At 52.0% G+C, this 20,630-nt stretch overlaps 1 protein-coding gene across 1 annotated transcript in view; it reads right to left on the bottom strand.

The window, feature by feature from the left end:
• The window catches only part of LOC142923241 (nucleolar complex protein 3 homolog), a 73,585-nt gene that overhangs the window by 20,397 nt on the left and 32,558 nt on the right, over positions 1 to 20,630 (bottom strand). Inside the window, exons 8-13 of the mRNA XM_076064178.1 lie at positions 19,520 to 19,695; positions 16,685 to 16,813; positions 12,359 to 12,502; positions 9,917 to 9,997; positions 6,715 to 6,818; positions 3,960 to 4,032 (exon numbers count right to left, since the gene is read on the bottom strand). Of these exons, the coding sequence (XP_075920293.1) occupies positions 3,960 to 4,032; positions 6,715 to 6,818; positions 9,917 to 9,997; positions 12,359 to 12,502; positions 16,685 to 16,813; positions 19,520 to 19,695 (707 nt within the window). The remainder of the gene's footprint in view (positions 1 to 3,959; positions 4,033 to 6,714; positions 6,819 to 9,916; positions 9,998 to 12,358; positions 12,503 to 16,684; positions 16,814 to 19,519; positions 19,696 to 20,630) is intronic.

Genomic DNA, 20,630 nt, shown 5'->3' on the forward strand with positions numbered 1-20,630 from the left:
TAAGTGAGAGTTAAGGGAGAGTTAAGGGAGAGTTAAGGGAGAGCTAAGGGAGAGTTAAGGGAGAGTTAAGGGAGAGTTAAGGGAGAGTTAAGGGAGAGCTAAGTGAGAGTTAAGTGGAGAGATAACGGAGAGTTAAGGGAGAGTTGAGGGAGAGTTAAGGGAGAGCTAAGGGAGAATTAAGGGAGAGTTAAGGGAGTGTTAAGGGAGAGTTAAGTGAGAGTTAAGGGAGAGCTAAGGGAGAGTTAAGAGAGAGCTAAGGGAGAGTTAAGGGAGAGTTAAGGGAGAGTTAAGGGAGAGTTAAGGGAGAGCTAAGTGAGAGTTAAGTGGAGAGATAACGGAGAGTTAAGGGAGAGTTGAGGGAGAGTTAAGGGAGAGCTAAGTGAGAGTTAAGGGAGAGCTAAGTGAGAGTTAAGTGAGAGTTAAGGGAGAGTTAAGGGAGAGTTAAGGGAGAGCAAAGTGAGAGTTAAGGGAGAGTTAAGGGAGAGTTAAGGGAGAGTTAAGGGAGAGTTAAGGGAGAGCTAAGGGAGAGCAAAGTGAGAGTTAAGGGAGAGTTAAGGGAGAGTTAAGTGGAGAGTTAAGGGAGAGTTAAGGGAGAGCTAAGGGAGAGTTAAGGGAGAGTTAAGGGAGAGTTAAGGAAGAGTTAAGGGAGAGTTAAGGGAGAGTTAAGGGAGAGTTAAGGGAGAGTTAAGGGAGAGTTAAGGGAGAGTTAAGGAAGAGTTAAGTGGAGAGTTAAGGGAGAGTTAAGGGAGAGTTAAGGGAGAGTTAAGGGAGAGTTAAGGGAGAGTTAAGGGAGAGTTAAGGGAGAGCTAAGGGAGAGTTAAGGGAGAGTTAAGGGAGAGTTAAGGGAGGGAGAGTTAAGGGAGAGTTAAGTGAGAGTTAAGTGGAGAGTTAAGTGAGAGTTAAGGGAGAGTTAAGGGAGAGCTAAGGGAGAGTTAAGGGAGAGTTAAGGGAGAGTTAAGTGGAGAGTTAAGTGGAGAGTTAAGGGAGAGTTAAGGGAGAGTTAAGGGAGAGCTAAGGGAGAGTTAAGGGAGAGTTAAGTGGAGAGTTAAGTGGAGAGTTAAGGGAGAGTTAAGGGAGAGCTAAGTGGAGAGTTAAGGGAGAGTTAAGGGAGCGCTAAGGGAGAGTTAAGTGGAGAGTTAAGGGAGAGTTAAGGGAAAGCTAAGTGGAGAGTTAAGTGGAGAGTTAAGGGAGCTAAGGGAGAGCTAAGGGAGAGTTAAGGGAGAGTTAAGTGGAGAGTTAAGTGGAGAGTTAAGGGAGAGTTAAGGGAGAGTTAAGGGAGAGCTAAGGGAGAGCTAAGGGAGAGTTGAGGGAGAGTTAAGGGAGAGCTAAGGGAGAGTTAAGGGAGAGTTAAGGGAGAGTTAAGGGAGAGTTAAGGGAGAGTTGAGGGAGAGTTAAGGGAGAATTAAGGGAGAGTTAAGGGAGAGTTAAGGGAGAGTTAAGGGAGAGTTAAGGGAGAGTTAAGGGAGAGTTAAGGGAGAGCTAAGGGAGAGTTAAGGGAGAGTTAAGGGAGAGTTAAGGGAGGGAGAGTTAAGGGAGAGTTAAGTGAGAGTTAAGTGGAGAGTTAAGTGAGAGTTAAGGGAGAGTTAAGGGAGAGCTAAGGGAGAGTTAAGGGAGAGTTAAGGGAGAGTTAAGTGGAGAGTTAAGTGGAGAGTTAAGGGAGAGTTAAGGGAGAGTTAAGGGAGAGCTAAGGGAGAGTTAAGGGAGAGTTAAGTGGAGAGTTAAGTGGAGAGTTAAGGGAGAGTTAAGGGAGAGCTAAGTGGAGAGTTAAGGGAGAGTTAAGGGAGCGCTAAGGGAGAGTTAAGTGGAGAGTTAAGGGAGAGTTAAGGGAAAGCTAAGTGGAGAGTTAAGTGGAGAGTTAAGGGAGCTAAGGGAGAGCTAAGGGAGAGTTAAGGGAGAGTTAAGTGGAGAGTTAAGTGGAGAGTTAAGGGAGAGTTAAGGGAGAGTTAAGGGAGAGCTAAGGGAGAGCTAAGGGAGAGTTGAGGGAGAGTTAAGGGAGAGCTAAGGGAGAGTTAAGGGAGAGTTAAGGGAGAGTTAAGGGAGAGTTAAGGGAGAGTTGAGGGAGAGTTAAGGGAGAATTAAGGGAGAGTTAAGGGAGAGTTAAGGGAGAGTTAAGGGAGAGTTAAGGGAGAGTTAAGGGAGAATTAAGGGAGAGTTAAGGGAGAGTTAAGAGAGAGTTAAGAGAGAGTTAAGGGAGAGCTAAGGGAGAGCTAAGGGAGAGCTAAGGGAGAGTTAAGGGAGAGTTAAGGGAGAGTTAAGGGAGAATTAAGGGAGAGTTAAGGGAGAGTTAAGGGAGAGTTAAGTGAGAGTTAAGGGAGAGTTAAGGGAGAGTTAAGGGAGAATTAAGGGAGAGTTAAGGGAGAGTTAAGGGAGAGTTAAGGGAGAGTTAAGGGAGAGCTAAGGGAGAATTAAGGGAGAGTTAAGGGAGTGTTAAGGGAGAGTTAAGTGAGAGTTAAGGGAGAGTTAAGGGAGAGTTAAGGGAGAGCTAAGGGAGAGTTAAGGGAGAGCTAAGGGAGAGTTAAGGGAGAGCTAAGGGAGAATTAAGGGAGAGTTAAGGGAGTGTTAAGGGAGAGTTAAGTGAGAGTTAAGGGAGAGTTAAGGGAGAGTTAAGGGAGAGTTGAGGGAGAGTTGAGAGTTAAAGGAGAGTTAAGGGAAAGTTAAGGGAGAGTTAAGAGAGAGTTAAGGGAGAGTTAAGGGAGAGTTAAGGGAGAGCTAAGGGAGAGCTAAGGGAGAGTTAAGTGGAGAGTTAAGGGAGAGTTAAGGGAGAGTTAAGGGAGAGTTAAGGGAGAGTTAAGGGAGAGTTAAGTGGAGAGTTAAGGGAGAGTTAAGGGAGAGCTAAGGGAGAGTTAAGGGAGAGCTAAGGGAGAGTTAAGGGAGAGTTAAGTGAGAGTTAAGGGAGAGTTAAGGGAGAGCTAAGGGAGAGCTAAGGGAGAGTTAAGGGAGAGTTAAGGGAGAGCTAAGGGAGAGTTAAGGGAGAGTTAAGGGAGAGTTAAGGGAGAGTTAAGGGAGAGTTAAGTGGAGAGTTAAGGGAGAGTTAAGGGAGAGTTAAGGGAGAGTTAAGGGAGAGTTAAGGGAGAGTTAAGGGAGAGTTAAGGAGGAGTTAAGGGAGAGTTAAGGGAGAGTTAAGTGGAGAGTTAAGTGGAGAGTTAAGGGAGAGTTAAGGGAGAGTTAAGGGAGAGTTAAGGGAGAGTTAAGGAGGAGTTAAGGGAGAGTTAAGGGAGAGTTAAGTGAGAGTTAAGAGTTAAGGGAGAGCTAAGGGAGAGTTAAGGGAGAGTTAAGGGAGAGTTAAGGGAGAGTTAAGGGAGAGTTAAGTGAGAGTTAAGAGTTAAGGGAGAGCTAAGGGAGAGTTAAGGGAGAGTTAAGTGAGAGTTAAGGGAGAGTTAAGGGAGAGTTAAGAGAGAGTTAAGGGAGAGTTAAGGGAGAGTTAAGTGGAGAGTTAAGGGAGAGTTAAGGGAGAGCTAAGGGAGAGCTAAGGGAGAGTTAAGGGAGAGCTAAGTGAGAGCTAAGGGAGAGCTAAGGGAGAGTTAAGGGAGAGCTAAGTGAGAGCTAAGGGAGAGTTAAGGGAGAGTTAAGAGAGAGTTAAGGGAGAGCTAAGGGAGAGTTAAGGGAGAGCTAAGGGAGAGTTAAGGGAGAGCTAAGGGAGAGTTAAGGGAGAGCTAAGGGAGAGCTAAGGGAGAGTTAAGGGAGAGTTAAGAGAGAGTTAAGGGAGAGTTAAGTGAGAGCTAAGGGAGAGTTAAGGGAGAGCTAAGGGAGAGCTAAGGGAGAGTTAAGGGAGAGTTAAGGGAGAGCTAAGGGAGAGTTAAGAGAGAGCTAAGGGAGAGTTAAGGGAGAGTTAAGGGAGAGCTAAGGGAGAGTTAAGGGAGAGTTAAGGGAGAGTTAAGGGAGAGTTAAGGGAGAGTTAAGGGAGAGTTAAGGGAGAGATAAGGGAGAGCTAAGTGAGAGTTAAGGGAGTGAAAACTCACGGATGACTCTGTGAGTCTGTGCAGGACAATGAGGAGGTCATCAAAGAAGTCGACGCTGATGAGGTGGGAGAACCTAGCGGGAGAACAACAACATCAATAACATCAACAACAACAACATCAATAACATCAACAACAACAACATCAATAACATCAACAACAACATCGTCAACAACAACATCATCAATAACATCAACATCAATAACATCAGCAACATCAACAACATCAATAACAACATCAACAACATCAACATCATAAATAACACCAACATCAACAACATCAACATCATCAACATCATCAACAACAACATTAACATCATCAACAACATCAACATCATCAACATCAACAACAACATCAACTACAACATCAACTACAACATCAACAACATCAACATCATCAACATCATCAACAACATCAATAACATCAACAACATCAACATCAATAACATCAACAACATCAATAACATCAACGTCAATAACATCAACGTCAGCAACATCAACAACATCAACAACAACAATAACATCAATAACAACATCAACAACATCAACATCAATAACATCAACAACATCAACATCAACAACATCAACAACAACAATAACAACAATAACATCAACAACATCAATAACATCAACAACATCGTCAACAACAACATCAACAACATCAATAACATCAACAACATCAACAACAACATCAACAACAACATCATCAACAACATCAACAACAACATCAACAACATCAACAACATCATCAACATCATCAACATCAATAACATCAACGTCAATAACATCAACGTGAACAACATCAACATCATCAACAACATCATCAGGTGAGTAAGCTGGTGAGTAGCTGGTGAGGAGGTGAGTGAGTAGCTAGTGAGGAGGTGAGTAGCTGGTGAGGAGGTGAGTGAGTAGCTAGTGAGGAGGAGGTGAGTAGCTGGTGAGGAGGTGAGTGAGTAGCTGGTGAGGAGGTGAGTGAGTAGCTGGTGAGGAGGAGGTGAGTGAGTAGCTGGTGAGGAGGTGAGTAGCTGGTGAGGAGGTGAGTATCTGGTGAGGAGGTGAGTAGCTGTTGAGGTGAGTATCTGATGAGGAGGTGAGTGAGTAGCTGGTGAGGAGGTGAGGAGGTGAGTAGCTGGTGAGGAGGTGAGTAAGTTGGTGAGGAGGTAAGTTGGTGAGGAGGTGAGTGAGTAGCTGGTGAGGAGGTGAGTGAGTAGCTGGTGAGGAGGTGAGTGAGTAGCTGGTGAGGAGGTGAGTGAGTAGCTGGTGAGGAGGTGAGTGAGTATCTGGTGAGGAGGTGAGTGAGTAGCTGGTGAGGAGGTGAGTGAGTAGCTGGTGAGGAGGTGAGTGAGTATCTGGTGAGGAGGTGAGTGAGTAGCTGGTGAGGAGGTGAGTGAGTATCTGGTGAGGAGGTGAGTGAGTAGCTGGTGAGGAGGTGAGTGAGTAGCTGGTGAGGAGGTGAGTGAGTAGCTGGTGAGGAGGTGAGTAGCTGGTGAGGAGGTGAGTAGCAGGTGAGGAGGTGAGTGAGTAGCTGGTGAGGAGGTGAGTAGTTGGTGAGGAGGTGAGTGAGTAGCTGGTGAGGAGGTGACTGAGTAGCTGGTGAGGAGGTGAGTAGTTGGTGAGGAGGTGAGTGAGTATCTGGTGAGGAGGTGAGTGAGTAGCTGGTGAGGAGGTGAGTATCTGGTGAGGAGGTGAGTATCTGGTGAGGAGGTGAGTGAGTAGCTGGTGAGGAGGTGAGTAGCTGGTGAGGAGGTGAGTATCTGTTGAGGAGGAGGTGAGTAGCTGGTGAGGAGGTGAGGTGAGTAAGCTGGTGAGGAGGTGAGTGGTTGGTGAGGAGGTGAGTGAGTAGCTGGTGAGGAGGTGAGTGAGTAGCTGGTGAGGAGGTGAGTGAGTAGCTGGTGAGGTGAGTGAGTATCTGGTGAGGAGGTGAGTGAGCATCTGGTGAGGAGGTGAGTGAGTATCTGGTGAGGTGAGTGAGTATCTGGTGAGGAGGTGAGTAGCCGGTGAGGAGGTGAGTGAGCATCTGGTGAGGAGGTGAGTGAGTAGCTGGTGAGGAGGTGAGTGAGTATCTGGTGAGGAGGTGAGTGAGTAGCTGGTGAGGAGGTGAGTGAGTATCTGGTGAGGAGGTGAGTAGCTGGTGAGGAGGTGAGTAGCAGGTGAGGAGGTGAGTGAGTAGCTGGTGAGGAGGTGAGTAGCTGGTGAGGAGGTGAGTAGCAGGTGAGGAGGTGAGTGAGTATCTGGTGAGGAGGTGAGTAGCTGGTGAGGAGGTGAGTAGCAGGTGAGGAGGTGAGTGAGTAGCTGGTGAGGAGGTGAGTAGCTGGTGAGGAGGTGAGTAGCTGGTGAGGAGGTGAGTGAGTATCTGGTGAGGAGGTGAGTAGTTGGTGAGGAGGTGAGTGAGTAGCTGGTGAGGAGGTGACTGAGTAGCTGGTGAGGAGGTGAGTAGTTGGTGAGGAGGTGAGTGAGTATCTGGTGAGGAGGAGGTGAGTAGCTGGTGAGGAGGTGAGTGAGTAGCTGGTGAGGAGGTGAGTATCTGGTGAGGAGGTGAGTATCTGGTGAGGAGGTGAGTGAGTAGCTGGTGAGGAGGTGAGTAGCTGGTGAGGAGGTGAGTATCTGTTGAGGAGGAGGTGAGTAGCTGGTGAGGAGGTGAGTGAGTAGCTGGTGAGGAGGTGAGTATCTGTTGAGGAGGAGGTGAGTAGCTGGTGAGGAGGTGAGTGAGTAGCTGGTGAGGAGGTGGTGAGTATCTGGTGAGGAGGTGGTGAGGTTACTTTGAGAGCCCTTCCAGCACGGGAGAGAGCAGTGGGGTGGAGTCTCCCGACTTCTTGAGGATTCGGAAATATAACGTGAAGAGGGTGTCTAGAATGTCAACTTGCTGCACACACACACAGTGACACACAGTGACACACACAGACACACACACACAGTGACACACACACAGTGACACACACACAGTGACACACACACACAGTGACACACACAGTGACACACATAGTGTACACACACACACAGTGACACACACACAGTGACACACATACACAGTGACACACATACACACAGTGACACACACAGTGACACACAGTAACACACACACACAGTGTGACACACACATTGACACACACATTGACACACACACAGTGACACACACACACAGTGACACACACAGTGACACACACACACAGTGACACACACACACATTGACACACACACATTGACACACACACACACAGTGACACACACACACAGTGACACAAACACACAGTGACACACAGTGACACACACACGCAGTGTCACACACACACAGTGACACACACACAGTGACACACACAGTGTCACACACAGTGTCACACACACACACACAGTGACACACACACAGTGACACACACACAGTGACACACACACAGTGTCACACACACAGTGACACACACAGTGTCACACACAGTGTCACACACACAGTGTCACACACAGTGTCACACACACAGTGTCACACACACAGTGAGTGGTGGTGGTGAGGGTGGTGGTGATTGTGGTGGTGATTGTGGTAGTGATTGTGGTGGTGATTGTGGTGGTGGTGGTGAGCGTGGTGCTGATTGTGGTGGTGGTGATTGTGGTGGTGATTGTGGTGGTGAGCGTGGTGGTGATTGTGGTGGTGGTGTTGTGTTGTGGTGGTGGTGAGCGTGGTGCTGATTGTGGTGGTGGTGATTGTGGTGGTGGTGATTGTGGTGGTGGTGAGCGTGGTGCTGATTGTGGTGGTGGTGGCGATTGTGGTGGTGGTGAGCGTGGTGGTGATTGTGGTGGTGGTGGTGGTGATTGTGGTGGTGAGCGTGGTGGTGATTGTGGTGGTGGTGTTGTGTTGTGGTGGTGGTGAGCGTGGTGCTGATTGTGGTGGTGATTGTGGTGGTGGTGGTGATTGTGGTGGTGGTGATTGTGGTGGTGGTGAGCGTGGTGCTGATTGTGGTGGTGGTGTTGATTGTGGTGGTGGTGGTGAGCGTGGTGGTGATTGTGGTGGTGGTGGTGAGCGTGGTGGTGATTGTGGTGGTGGAGGTGAGCGTGGTGGTGGTGGTGAGCGTGGTGCTGATTGTGGTGGTGGTGAGTGTGGTGGTGGTGAGCGTGGTGGTGGTGGTGAGTGTGGTGGTGGTGGTGAGCGTGGTGGTGGTGGTGGTGGTGAGCGTGGTGGTGGTGGTGAGCGTGGTGGTGGTGAGCGTGGTGGTGGTGGTGAGCGTGGTGGTGGTGGTGAGTGTGGTGGTGGAGGTGAGCGTGGTGGTGGTGGTGAGCGTGGTGCTGATTGTGGTGGTGGTGAGTGTGGTGGTGGTGAGCGTGGTGGTGGTGGTGAGTGTGGTGGTGGTGGTGAGCGTGGTGGTGGTGGTGGTGGTGAGCGTGGTGGTGGTGGTGAGCGTGGTGGTGGTGAGTGTGGTGGTGGAGGTGAGCGTGGTGGTGGAGGTGGTGGTGGTGAGTGTGGTGGTGGTGAGTGTGGTGGTGGTGGTGGTGAGCGTGGTGGTGGTGGTGAGCGTGGTGGTGGTGAGTGTGGTGGTGGAGGTGAGCGTGGTGGTGGAGGTGGTGGTGGTGAGTGTGGTGGTGGTGAGTGTGGTGGTGGTGGTGGTGAGTGTGGTGGTGGTGGTGAGTGTGGTGGTGGTGGTGGTGAGCGTGGTGGTGGTGAGTGTGGTGGTGAGTGTGGTGGTGGTGGTGGTGAGTGTGGTGGTGGTGAGTGTGGTGGTGAGCGTGGTGGTGGTGAGCGTGGTGGTGGTGGTGGTGAGCGTGGTGGTGGTGGTGAGTGTGGTGGAGGTGAGCGTGGTGGTGGTGGTGGTGAGTGTGGTGGTGGTGGTGGTGGTGGTGAGTGTGGTGGTGAGCGTGGTGGTGGTGAGCGTGGTGGTGATTGTGGTAGTGGTGATTGTGGTGGTGGTGAGCGTGGTGGTGGTGAGCGTGGTGGTGGTGAGCGTGGTGGTGGTGAGCGTGGTGGTGGTGAGCGTGGTGGTGGTGAGCGTGGTGGTGGTGGTGGTGAGCGTGGTGGTGGTGGTGGTGGTGAGCGTGGTGGTGGTGGTGAGCGTGGTGGTGGTGAGTGTGGTGGTGGAGGTGAGCGTGGTGGTGGAGGTGGTGGTGGTGAGTGTGGTGGTGGTGAGTGTGGTGGTGGTGGTGGTGAGTGTGGTGGTGGTGGTGAGTGTGGTGGTGGTGGTGGTGAGTGTGGTGGTGGTGGTGAGTGTGGTGGTGGTGGTGGTGAGCGTGGTGGTGGTGAGTGTGGTGGTGAGCGTGGTGGTGGTGAGCGTGGTGGTGGTGAGCGTGGTGGTGGTGAGCGTGGTGGTGGTGAGTGTGGTGGTGGTGGTGAGCGTGGTGGTGGTGGTGGTGGTGAGTGTGGTGGTGGTGAGTGTGGTGGTGGTGAGTGTGGTGGTGGTGGTGAGTGTGGTGGTGGTGAGCGTGGTGGTGGTGGTGGTGAGCGTGGTGGTGGTGAGCGTGGTGGTGGTGAGCGTGGTGGTGGTGAGCGTGGTGGTGGTGGTGAGCGTGGTGGTGAGCGTGGTGGTGGTGAGCGTGGTGGTGGTGAGCGTGGTGGTGGTGGTGAGCGTGGTGGTGGTGGTGGTGGTGAGCGTGGTGGTGGTGGTGGTGAGCGTGGTGGTGGTGGTGGTGGTGAGTGTGGTGGTGGTGGTGGTGAGCGTGGTGGTGGTGGTGAGTGTGGTGGTGGTGGTGAGCGTGGTGGTGGTGAGCGTGGTGGTGGTGAGTGTGGTGGTGAGCGTGGTGGTGGTGAGTGTGGTGGTGAGCGTGGTGGTGGTGAGCGTGGTGGTGGTGAGTGTGGTGGTGGTGGTGGTGAGCGTGGTGGTGGTGGTGGTGGTGGTGAGCGTGGTGGTGGTGGTGGTGGTGAGCGTGGTGGTGGTGGTGGTGGTGAGCGTGGTGGTGGTGGTGGTGGTGAGCGTGGTGGTGGTGGTGAGTGTGGTGGTGAGCGTGGTGGTGGTGAGCGTGGTGGTGGTGGTGAGTGTAGCTGCTCACCAGCTTGGACTTCCTCTCCCTCCCCTCCGTGGCGTCTGCCTCCATGAGCTCCTTCTCCAGAATCTCCGCAGCCTTCCTCCACTGCAGCCACGCGGACATTCCACGTTATCGTGGCAGGGGCAGTACATCCACTCACCCACCCACTTGCATGCCCACTCACTCAACCACCCACCAACTCACCGACACAAACACCCACCACACCACACACACACACCCACACACACCCACACACACCACACACACACACACCTACACCCCCCCGTACCTACACCCACACCCCCCCACACACCTACACCCACACACCTACACACACACACCTACACCCTACACACACCTACACACCAACACCTATACCCCCCACATACCTACACCCACACACCTACACCCACACACCTACACCCCTACACACACCCCCACACCTACACCCCCACACACACCAACACACCAACACCTACACCCCTACACACACCCACACACCAACACCTACACCCCTACACACACATACACACCAACACCTACACCCCTACACACACCCACACACCAACACACACCTACACACCAACACCTACACCCACACACCAACACACACCTACACCCACACACCTACACCCCCACACCTACACCCCCACACCTACACCCCCACACACACCCCTACACACACACACCTACACCCACACACCTACACCCCTACACCCCTACACCCACACACCTACACCCACACACACACCCCCACACCTACACCCCCACACCTACACCCCCACACCTACACCCCCACACCTACACCCACACACCTACACCCACACACCTACACCCACACACCTACACCCCAACACCTACACCCACACACCTACACCCCCTACACACACACCTACACACACACACCAACACCTACACCCCCACACCTACACCCCCACACCTACACCCCCACACCTACACCCCCACACCTACACACCTACACCCCCACACCTACACCCCCACACCTACACCCCCACACCTACACCCCCACACCTACACCCACACCCACACCTACACCCACACACCTACACCCACACACACCTACACCCACACACCTACACCCCCACACCTACACCCACACACCTACACCCACACCTACACCCCCACACCTACACCCACACACACCTACACCCACACACCTACACCCACACACCTACACCCCCACACCTACACCCACACACCTACACCCACACACACCTACACCCACACACCTACACCCACACACCTACACCCCCACACCTACACCCACACACCTACACCCACACACACCTACACCCACACACCTACACCCCCACACCTACACCCACACACACACCCACACCTACACCCACACACCTACACCCACACACCTACACCCCCACACCTACACCCCCACACCTACACCCACACACACCTACACCCACACACCTACACCCACACCTACACCCCCACACCTACACCCACACACACCTACACCCACACACCTACACCCACACACCTACACCCCCACACCTACACCCACACACCTACACCCCCACACCTACACCCACACACCTACACCTACACACACACCCACACACACCTACACCCACACACCTACACCCCCACACCTACACCCCCACACCTACACCCCCAAACCTACACCCACACACCTACACCCCCACACCTACACCCACACACCTACACCCCCACACCTACACCCACACACCTACACCCACACCTACACCCCCACACCTACACCCACACACACCTACACCCACACACCTACACCCACACACCTACACCCCCACACCTACACCCACACACCTACACCCACACACCTACACCCACACACACCTACACCCACACACCTACACCCCCACACCTACACCCACACACCTACACCCACACACACCTACACCCACACACCTACACCCCCACACCTACACCCACACACACACCCACACCTACACCCACACACCTACACCCTCACACCTACACCCCCACACCTACACCCACACACCTACACCCACACACCTACACCCCCACACCTACACCCACACACCTACACCCCCACACCTACACCCACACACCTACACCTACACACACACCCACACACACCTACACCCACACACCTACACCCCCACACCTACACCCCCAAACCTACACCCACACACCTACACCCACACACCTACACCCACACACCTACACCCACACACCTACACCCACAAACCTACACCCACACACCTACACTCCCACACCTACACCCACACACCTACACCCACACACCTACACCCACACACCTACACTCCCACACCTACACCCACACACCTACACCCACACACCTACACCCACACACCTACACCCACACCTACACCCACAAACCTACACCCACACACCTACACTCCCACACCTACACCCACACACCTACACCCACACACCTACACCCACACACCTACACCCACAAACCTTCCGCTGCATCCGCGACACTCCGGCTGCACCGCGCCTGGCACCGGCCCCGGCAGCTCCTTGCCGGCGCTTGCCGCCGGCAGGTTCAGAGTCGCGGCGAACCTCCGCTTCATGGATACGCAGCTGGAGCAGCGTGCGTAGCGCCTGCAAGTAGTGGTGGTGGTGGTGGTGTTAGTGGTGGTGGTGGTGGTGTTAGTAGTAGTAGTGTCAGTAGTAGTGGTGGTGGTGTCAGTAGTGGTGGTAGTGGTGGTGTTAGTAGTGGTGGTGTTAGTGGTGGTGTTAGTAGTGGTGGTGGTGGTGGTGTCAGTAGTGGTGGTGGTGGTGGTGGTAGTGGTGGTGTTAGTAGTGGTGGTGGTGGTGGTGTCAGTAGTGGTGGTGGTGGTGGTGTTAGTAGTGGTGGTGGTGTTAGTAGTAGTGGTGGTGTTAGTAGTGGTGTTAGTAGTGGTGGTGGTGGTGGTGTTAGTAGTGGTGGTGGTGGTGTTAGTAGTGGTGGTGGTGGTGGTGTCAGTAGTGGTGGTGGTGTTAGTAGTGGTGGTGGTGTTAGTAGTGGTGGTGGTGTCAGTAGTGGTGGTAGTGGTGGTGTTAGTAGTGGTGGTGGTGTTAGTAGTAGTGTCAGTAGTAGTGGTGGTGGTGTTAGTAGTGGTGGTGGTGGTGGTGTTAGTAGTGGTGGTGGTGTTAGTGGTGGTGGTGGTGTTAGTAGTGGTGGTGGTGTCAGTAGTGTCAGTAGTAGTAGTGGTGGTGGTGGTGGTGTCAGTAGTGGTGGTAGTGGTGGTGTTAGTAGTGGTAGTGGTGTTAGTAGTAGTAGTGGTGGTGGTGGTGTTAGTAGTGTCAGTAGTGGTGGTGGTGTCAGTAGTGTCAGTAGTAGTGTAGTAGTAGTAGTGGTGGTGGTGTCAGTAGTAGTAGTGGTGGTAGTGTCAGTAGTGTCAGTAGTAGTGTAGTAGTAGTAGTGGTGGTGGTGTTAGTAGTAGTAGTAGTGGTGGTGTTAGTAGTAGTAGTGGTGGTGGTGGTGGTGTTAGTAGTAGTGGTGGTGGTGGTAGTAGTGGTGGTGATAGTAGTGTCAGTAGTGGTGGTGGTGTTAGTAGTGGTAGTGGTGGTGGTGGTGATAGTAGTGTCAGTAGTGGTGGTGGTGGTGTCAGTAGTAGTGTCAGTAGTGGTGGTGGTGGTGTTAGTAGTGGTGGTGGTGTTAGTAGTGTCAGTAGTAGTGTCAGTAGTGGTGGTGGTGGTGTTAGTAGTGGTGGTGGTGTTAGTAGTGTCAGTAGTAGTAGTGTCAGTAGTAGTAGTGTCAGTAGTAGTAGTGTCAGTAGTAGTAGTAGTGTCAGTAGTAGTAGTGTCAGTAGTAGTAGTAGTGTCAGTAGTAGTAGTGTCAGTAGTAGTAGTAGTGTCAGTAGTAGTAGTGTCAGTAGTAGTAGTAGTGTCAGTAGTAGTAGTGTCAGTAGTAGTAGTGGTGTCAGTAGTAGTAGTGTCAGTAGTAGTAGTAGTGTCAGTAGTAGTAGTGTCAGTAGTAGTAGTGGTGTCAGTAGTAGTAGTGTCAGTAGTAGTAGTAGTGTCAGTAGTAGTAGTGTCAGTAGTAGTAGTGTCAGTAGTAGTAGTAGTGTCAGTAGTAGTGTCAGTAGTAGTAGTGTCAGTAGTAGTAGTGTCAGTAGTAGTAGTGTCAGTAGTAATAGTGTCAGTAGTAGTAGTAGTGTCAGTAGTAGTAGTGTCAGTAGTAGTAGTGTCAGTAGTAGTAGTGTCAGTAGTAGTAGTGTCAGTAGTAGTAGTAGTGTCAGTAGTAGTAGTAGTGTCAGTAGTAGTAGTGTCAGTAGTAGTAGTGTCAGTAGTAGTGGTGTCAGTAGTAGTAGTAGTGTCAGTAGTAGTAGTGTCAGTAGTAGTAGTGTCAGTAGTAGTAGTGTCAGTAGTAATAGTGTCAGTAGTAGTAGTGTCAGTAGTAGTAGTGTCAGTAGTAGTAGTGTCAGTAGTAGTAGTGGTGTCAGTAGTAGTAGTGTCAGTAGTAGTAGTAGTGTCAGTAGTAGTGTCAGTAGTAGTAGTAGTGTCAGTAGTAGTAGTGTCAGTAGTAGTAGTGTCAGTAGTAGTAGTGTCATTAGTAGTAGTAGTGTCAGTAGTAGTAGTGGTGTCAGTAGTAGTATTGTCAGTAGTAGTAGTGTCAGTAGTAGTGTCAGTAGTAGTAGTAGTAGTGTCAGTAGTAGTAGTAGTGTCAGTAGTAGTAGTGTCAGTAGTAGTAGTGTCAGTAGTAGTAGTGTCAGTAGTAGTAGTAGTGTCAGTAGTAGTAGTGGTGTCAGTAGTAGTAGTGTCAGTAGTAGTAGTGTCAGTAGTAGTAGTGGTGTCAGTAGTAGTAGTGTCAGTAGTAGTAGTAGTAGTGTCAGTAGTAGTAGTGTCAGTAGTAGTAGTAGTGTCAGTAGTAGTGTCAGTAGTAGTAGTGTCAGTAGTAGTAGTAGTGTCAGTAGTAGTAGTGTCAGTAGTAGTAGTAGTGTCAGTAGTAGTGTCAGTAGTAGTAGTAGTGTCAGTAGTAGTAGTAGTGTCAGTAGTAGTAGTAGTGTCAGTAGTAGTAGTGTCAGTAGTAGTGTCAGTAGTAGTAGTGTCAGTAGTAGTAGTGTCAGTAGTAGTAGTAGTGTCAGTAGTAGTAGTAGTGTGAGTGTTATTAAAGCAGCAACTGGGTAGTGGGTGAGTGGGTGGGTGAGCGGGTGAGTGAGTGAGTGGGTGAGTGAGCGGGTGAGTGGATGACCAGGTGAGTGAGTGGGTGAGTGAGTGAGCGGGTGGGTGAGTGAGTGGGTGAGTGAGTGACTGGGTGAGTGAGTGGGTGAGTGAGTGTCTGAGTGAGTGAGTGAGTGGGTGAGTGAGTGGGTGAGTGAGTGTCTGAGTGAGTGAGTGGGTGAGTGAGTGAGCGGGTGGGTGAGTTAGTGTCTGAGTGAGTGAGTGGGTGAGTGAGTGTCTGAGTGAGTGAGTGGGTGAGTGGCTGAGCGGGTGAGTGAGTGGGTGGGTGAGTGAGTGAGTGGGTGAGTGAGTGGGTGGGTGAGTGGGTGAGTGAGTGGGTGAGCGGGTGAGCGTGTGAGTGGGTGAGTGAGTGAGTGAGTGGGTGAGTGAGTGAGTGGGTGAGTGAGTGGGGGAGTGAGTGAGTGGGTGAGTGAGTGGGTGACTGGGTGAGTGAGTGGCTGAGTGAGTGAGTGGGTGAGTGAGTGGGTGAGTGAGTGTCTGAGTGAGTGAGTGGGTGAGTGAGTGAGCGGGTGGGTGAGTTAGTGTCTGAGTGAGTGGGTGAGTGAGTGTCTGAGTGAGTGAGTGGGTGAGTGGCTGAGCGGGTGAGTGAGTGGGTGGGTGAGTGAGTGGGTGAGTGAGTGGGTGGGTGAGTGGGTGAGTGAGTGGGTGAGCGGGTGAGTGAGTGAGTGGGTGAGTGAGTGAGTGAGTGGGTGAGTGAGTGGGGGAGTGAGTGAGTGGGTGAGTGAGTGGGTGACTGGGTGAGTGAGTGGCTGAGTGAGTGAGTGGGTGAGTGAGTGGGTGAGTGAGTGTCTGAGTGAGTGAGTGGGTGAGTGAGTGAGCGGGTGGGTGAGTTAGTGTCTGAGTGAGTGAGTGGGTGAGTGAGTGTCTGAGTGAGTGAGTGGGTGAGTGGCTAAGCGGGTGAGTGAGTGGGTGGGTGAGTGAGTGGGTGAGTGAGTGGGTGGGTGAGTGGGTGAGTGAGTGGGTGGGTGAGTGAGTGAGTGAGTGGGTGAGTGAGTGAGTGAGTGGGTGAGTGAGTGGGGGAGTGAGTGAGTGGGTGAGTGAGTGGGTGACTGGGTGAGTGAGTGGCTGAGTGAGTGAGTGGGTGAGTGAGTGAGTGTCTGAGTGAGTGAGTGGCTGAGCGGGTGAGTGAGCGGGTGAGTGAGTGGGTGAGTGAGTGAGTGTCTGAGTGAGTGGGTGAGTGAGTGAGTGAGTGGGTGAGTGAGTGGGGGAGTGAGTGAGTGGGTGAGTGAGTGAGTGTCTGAGTGAGTGAGTGGCTGAGCGGGTGAGTGAGCGGGTGAGTGAGCGGGTGAGTGAGTGGGTGAGTGAGTGAGTGTCTGAGTGAGTGGGTGAGTGAGTGAGTGAGTGGGTGAGTGAGTGGGGGAGTGAGTGAGTGGGTGAGTGAGTGGGTGACTGGGTGAGTGAGTGGCTGAGTGAGTGAGTGGGTGAGTGAGTGGGTGAGCGGGTGAGCGTGCGGGTGAGTGAGTGGGTGAGTGAGTGGGTGAGTGAGTGGGTGAGTGAGTGGGTGAGTGAGTGAGTGGGTGGGTGAGTGAGCGGGTGAGCGTGTGGGTGAGCGTGTGGGTGAGTGAGTGAGTGAGCGGGTGAGCGTGTGGGTGAGCGTGTGGGTGAGGAGTTGCTCACCTCAGGACGCACGTTATAGTTGCGGCTCCGAATGAGTGCGGAGATAATCTTCACCACGCTGAGCGACGCGTCACCAACACGGTCAACTCGAAAGAGCTCAGCCACGGCCTCACAGCACTCACTCGCCACCTACTCACCACACACCACCACCACTACTCACCAATACTCACCACACACCACCACCACTACTCACCACAACTACTCACCACTACTACTCACCACAGCACTCACTCGCCACCTACTCACCACACACCACCACCAATGCTACTCACCACTACTACTCACCAATACTCACCACACACCACCAATACTACTCACCACACACACCACTATTACTCACCAATACTCTCCACACACCACCACTACTACTCACTACTACTACTCACCACAGCACTCACTCGCCACCTACTCACCACACACCACCACCAATACTACTCACCACTACTACTCACCACAGCACTCACTCGCCACCTACTCACCACACACCACCACCACTACTACTCACCACTACTACTCACCACCTACTCACCACACACCACCAATACTACTCACCACAAATACTCACCACACACACCACAATTACTCACCACAGCACTCACTCGCCACCTACTCACCACACACCACCACTACTACTACTCACCACTACTACTCACCACCAATACTCACCAACTACTACTCACCACACACCACAAATACTACTCACCACTACTACTCACCACACACCACAAATACTACTCACCACTACTACTCACCACCTACTCACCACACACACCACAAATAATACTCACCACACACACCACAACTACTCACCACACACCACAAATACTACTCACCACTCACCACAAATACTCACCACAGCACTCACTCGCCACCTACTCACCACACACCACCACTACTACTCACCAATACTCACCAACTACTCACCACTACTACTCACCACACACCACAAATACTACTCACCACTACTACTCACCAACTACTACTCACCACCACTACTCACCACAGCACTCACTCGCCACCTACTCACCACACACACACAACACCTCACCACTACTACTCACCACTACTACTCACCACACACCACAAATACTACTCACCACTACTACTCACCACACACACCACAACTACTCACAACTACTCACCACACACACCACAAATACTCACCACTACTACTCACCACCACTACTCACCACCACCTACTCACCACACACACCACAACTACTCACCACACACCACAAATCCTCACCACTACTACTCACCACCTACTACTCACCACACACCACAATTACTCCCCAACTACTACTCACCACATACATCACTACTACTCACCACAAATACTCACCACACACACCACAAATACTCACCACCACCTACTCACCACAAATACTCACCACTACTACTCACCACTACTACTCACCACAAATACTCACCACTACTACTCACCACACACACCACAATTACTCACCAACCACTCACCTCCTACTCACCACAAATACTCACCACACACCACCACAAATACTCACCACTACTACTCACCACAAATACTCACCACTACTACTCACCACACACACCACAATTACTCACCAACCACTCACCACCTACTCACCACAAATACTCACCACACACCACCACAAATACTCACCACTACTACTCACCACAAATACTCACCACTACTACTCACCACATACACCACAAATACTCACCAACTACTCACCACAACTACTCACCACCACTACTCACCACCTACTACTCACCACACACACCACCACTACTCACCACTACTACACACCACACACACCACAAATACTCACCACTACTACTCACCACCTAATCACCACCTACTGACCACAACTACTCACCACCTACTACTCACCACCTACTACTCACCACCTACTACTCACCACACACACCACAACTACTCACCACAACCACCACACCTACTCACCACCACCTACTCACCATACTCACCACACACACAACAACTCACCACCTACTCACCACACACACTCACCACCTACTCACCACTACTACTCACCACACACACCACAACTACTCACCACACACACCACCAGTACTCACCACCTACTACTCACCACCACTACTCACCACAACGACTCACCACACACACCACAACTACTCACCACCTACTCACCACCTACTACTCACCACACACACACCACAACTACTCACCACCTACTCACCACCTACTACTCACCACACACACACCACAACTACTCACCACCTACTCACCACCTACTACTCACCACCACTACTCACCACAACTACTCACCACACACACACACCACAACTACTCACCACACACACCACAACTACTCACCACCTACTCACCACATACACCACAACTACTCACCACACACACCACAACTACTCACCACCACTACTCACCACAACTACTCACCACCACTACTCACCACACACACCACAACTACTCACCACCACTACTCACCACTACTACTCACCACACACACCACAAATACTCACCACTACTACTCACCACCTAATCACCACCTACTGACCACAACTACTCACCACCTACTACTCACCACCTACTACTCACCACCTACTACTCACCACACACACCACCCACTACTCACCACACACACCACCACCTACTCACCACACTCACAACCCAAGGAAGAGACACAAACACACACACACACAGACAGACACACACACAGATAGAAACACACCTACACACCTACACACACAGACAGACACACACACCACACACACACACCACACACACCACACACACACACACCACACACACACACACCACACACACACCACACACACACACGGAGTACCACCCACGCGTGTGTTGCTGTCCGTGGTGAGTGGTGTAACAGCAAGCGCCACGTTGCGGTGGAAGTTGAAGTGACGGAGTGACACCAGCAGGCGGCAGAGGCAACGCAGCGCCACCTGCGCTAGGCCCCAGTAGCTGGCCAGGGACACCGCCTCAACGCGCTTGAGACGCATTAACTTCCAGTCTGTGATACGGGGGGGTGAACACAGCTGTTACACACTCACTCAGACACTCACTCAGTCACTCAGCCACTCACTCAGACACTCACTCAGACACTCACTCAGACACTCACTCACTCAGCCACTCACTCAGACACTCACTCAGACACTCACTCAGACACTCACTCACTCAGCCACTCACTCAGACACTCAGCAACTCACTCAGCCACTCACTCAGACACTCACCCAGACACTCACTAACCCAGCCACCCACCCAGCCACTCACTAGGGGGTGTCTCTGGCCAGGCCCCAGTAGCTGGCCAGGGACACCGCCTCAACGCGCTTGAGACGCATTAACTTCCAGTCTGTGATACGGGGGGGTGAACACAGCTGTTACACACTCACTCAGACACTCACTCAGACACTCAGCCACTCACTCAGACACTCACTCAGACACTCACTCAGACACTCACTCAGACACTCACCCAGACACTCACTCAGCCACTCACTCAGACACTCACTCAGCCACTCACTCAGACACTCACTCAGCCACTCACTCACTCAGACACTCAGCAACTCACTCAGCCACACAGCTAGACACTCACTCAGACACTCACTCATTCAGACACTCACTCAGACACTCACTCAGACACTCACTCAGCCACTCACTCAGACACTCACTCACTCACTCAGCCACTCACTCAGACACTCACTCATTCAGCCACTCACTAACCCAGCCACTCACTCACTCACCCACCCAGCCACCCACCCAGCCACTCACCCAGCCACTCACCCAGCCACTCACTAGGGGGTGTCTCTGGCCAGGCCCCAGTAGCTGGCCAGGGACACCGCCTCAACGCGCTTGAGACGCATTAACTTCCAGTCTGTGATACGGGGGGTGAACACAGCTGTTACACACTCACTCAGTCACTCACTCAGTCACTCACCCAGACACTCACTC

Source organism: Petromyzon marinus, unplaced genomic scaffold (assembly GCF_048934315.1).
Source record: "Petromyzon marinus isolate PM22_M1 ecotype Great Lakes invasive population unplaced genomic scaffold, UKy_Petmar_22M1.pri1.0 PM_Scaffold_357, whole genome shotgun sequence".
In the NCBI taxonomy this organism is placed as follows: domain Eukaryota; kingdom Metazoa; phylum Chordata; class Hyperoartia; order Petromyzontiformes; family Petromyzontidae; genus Petromyzon; species Petromyzon marinus.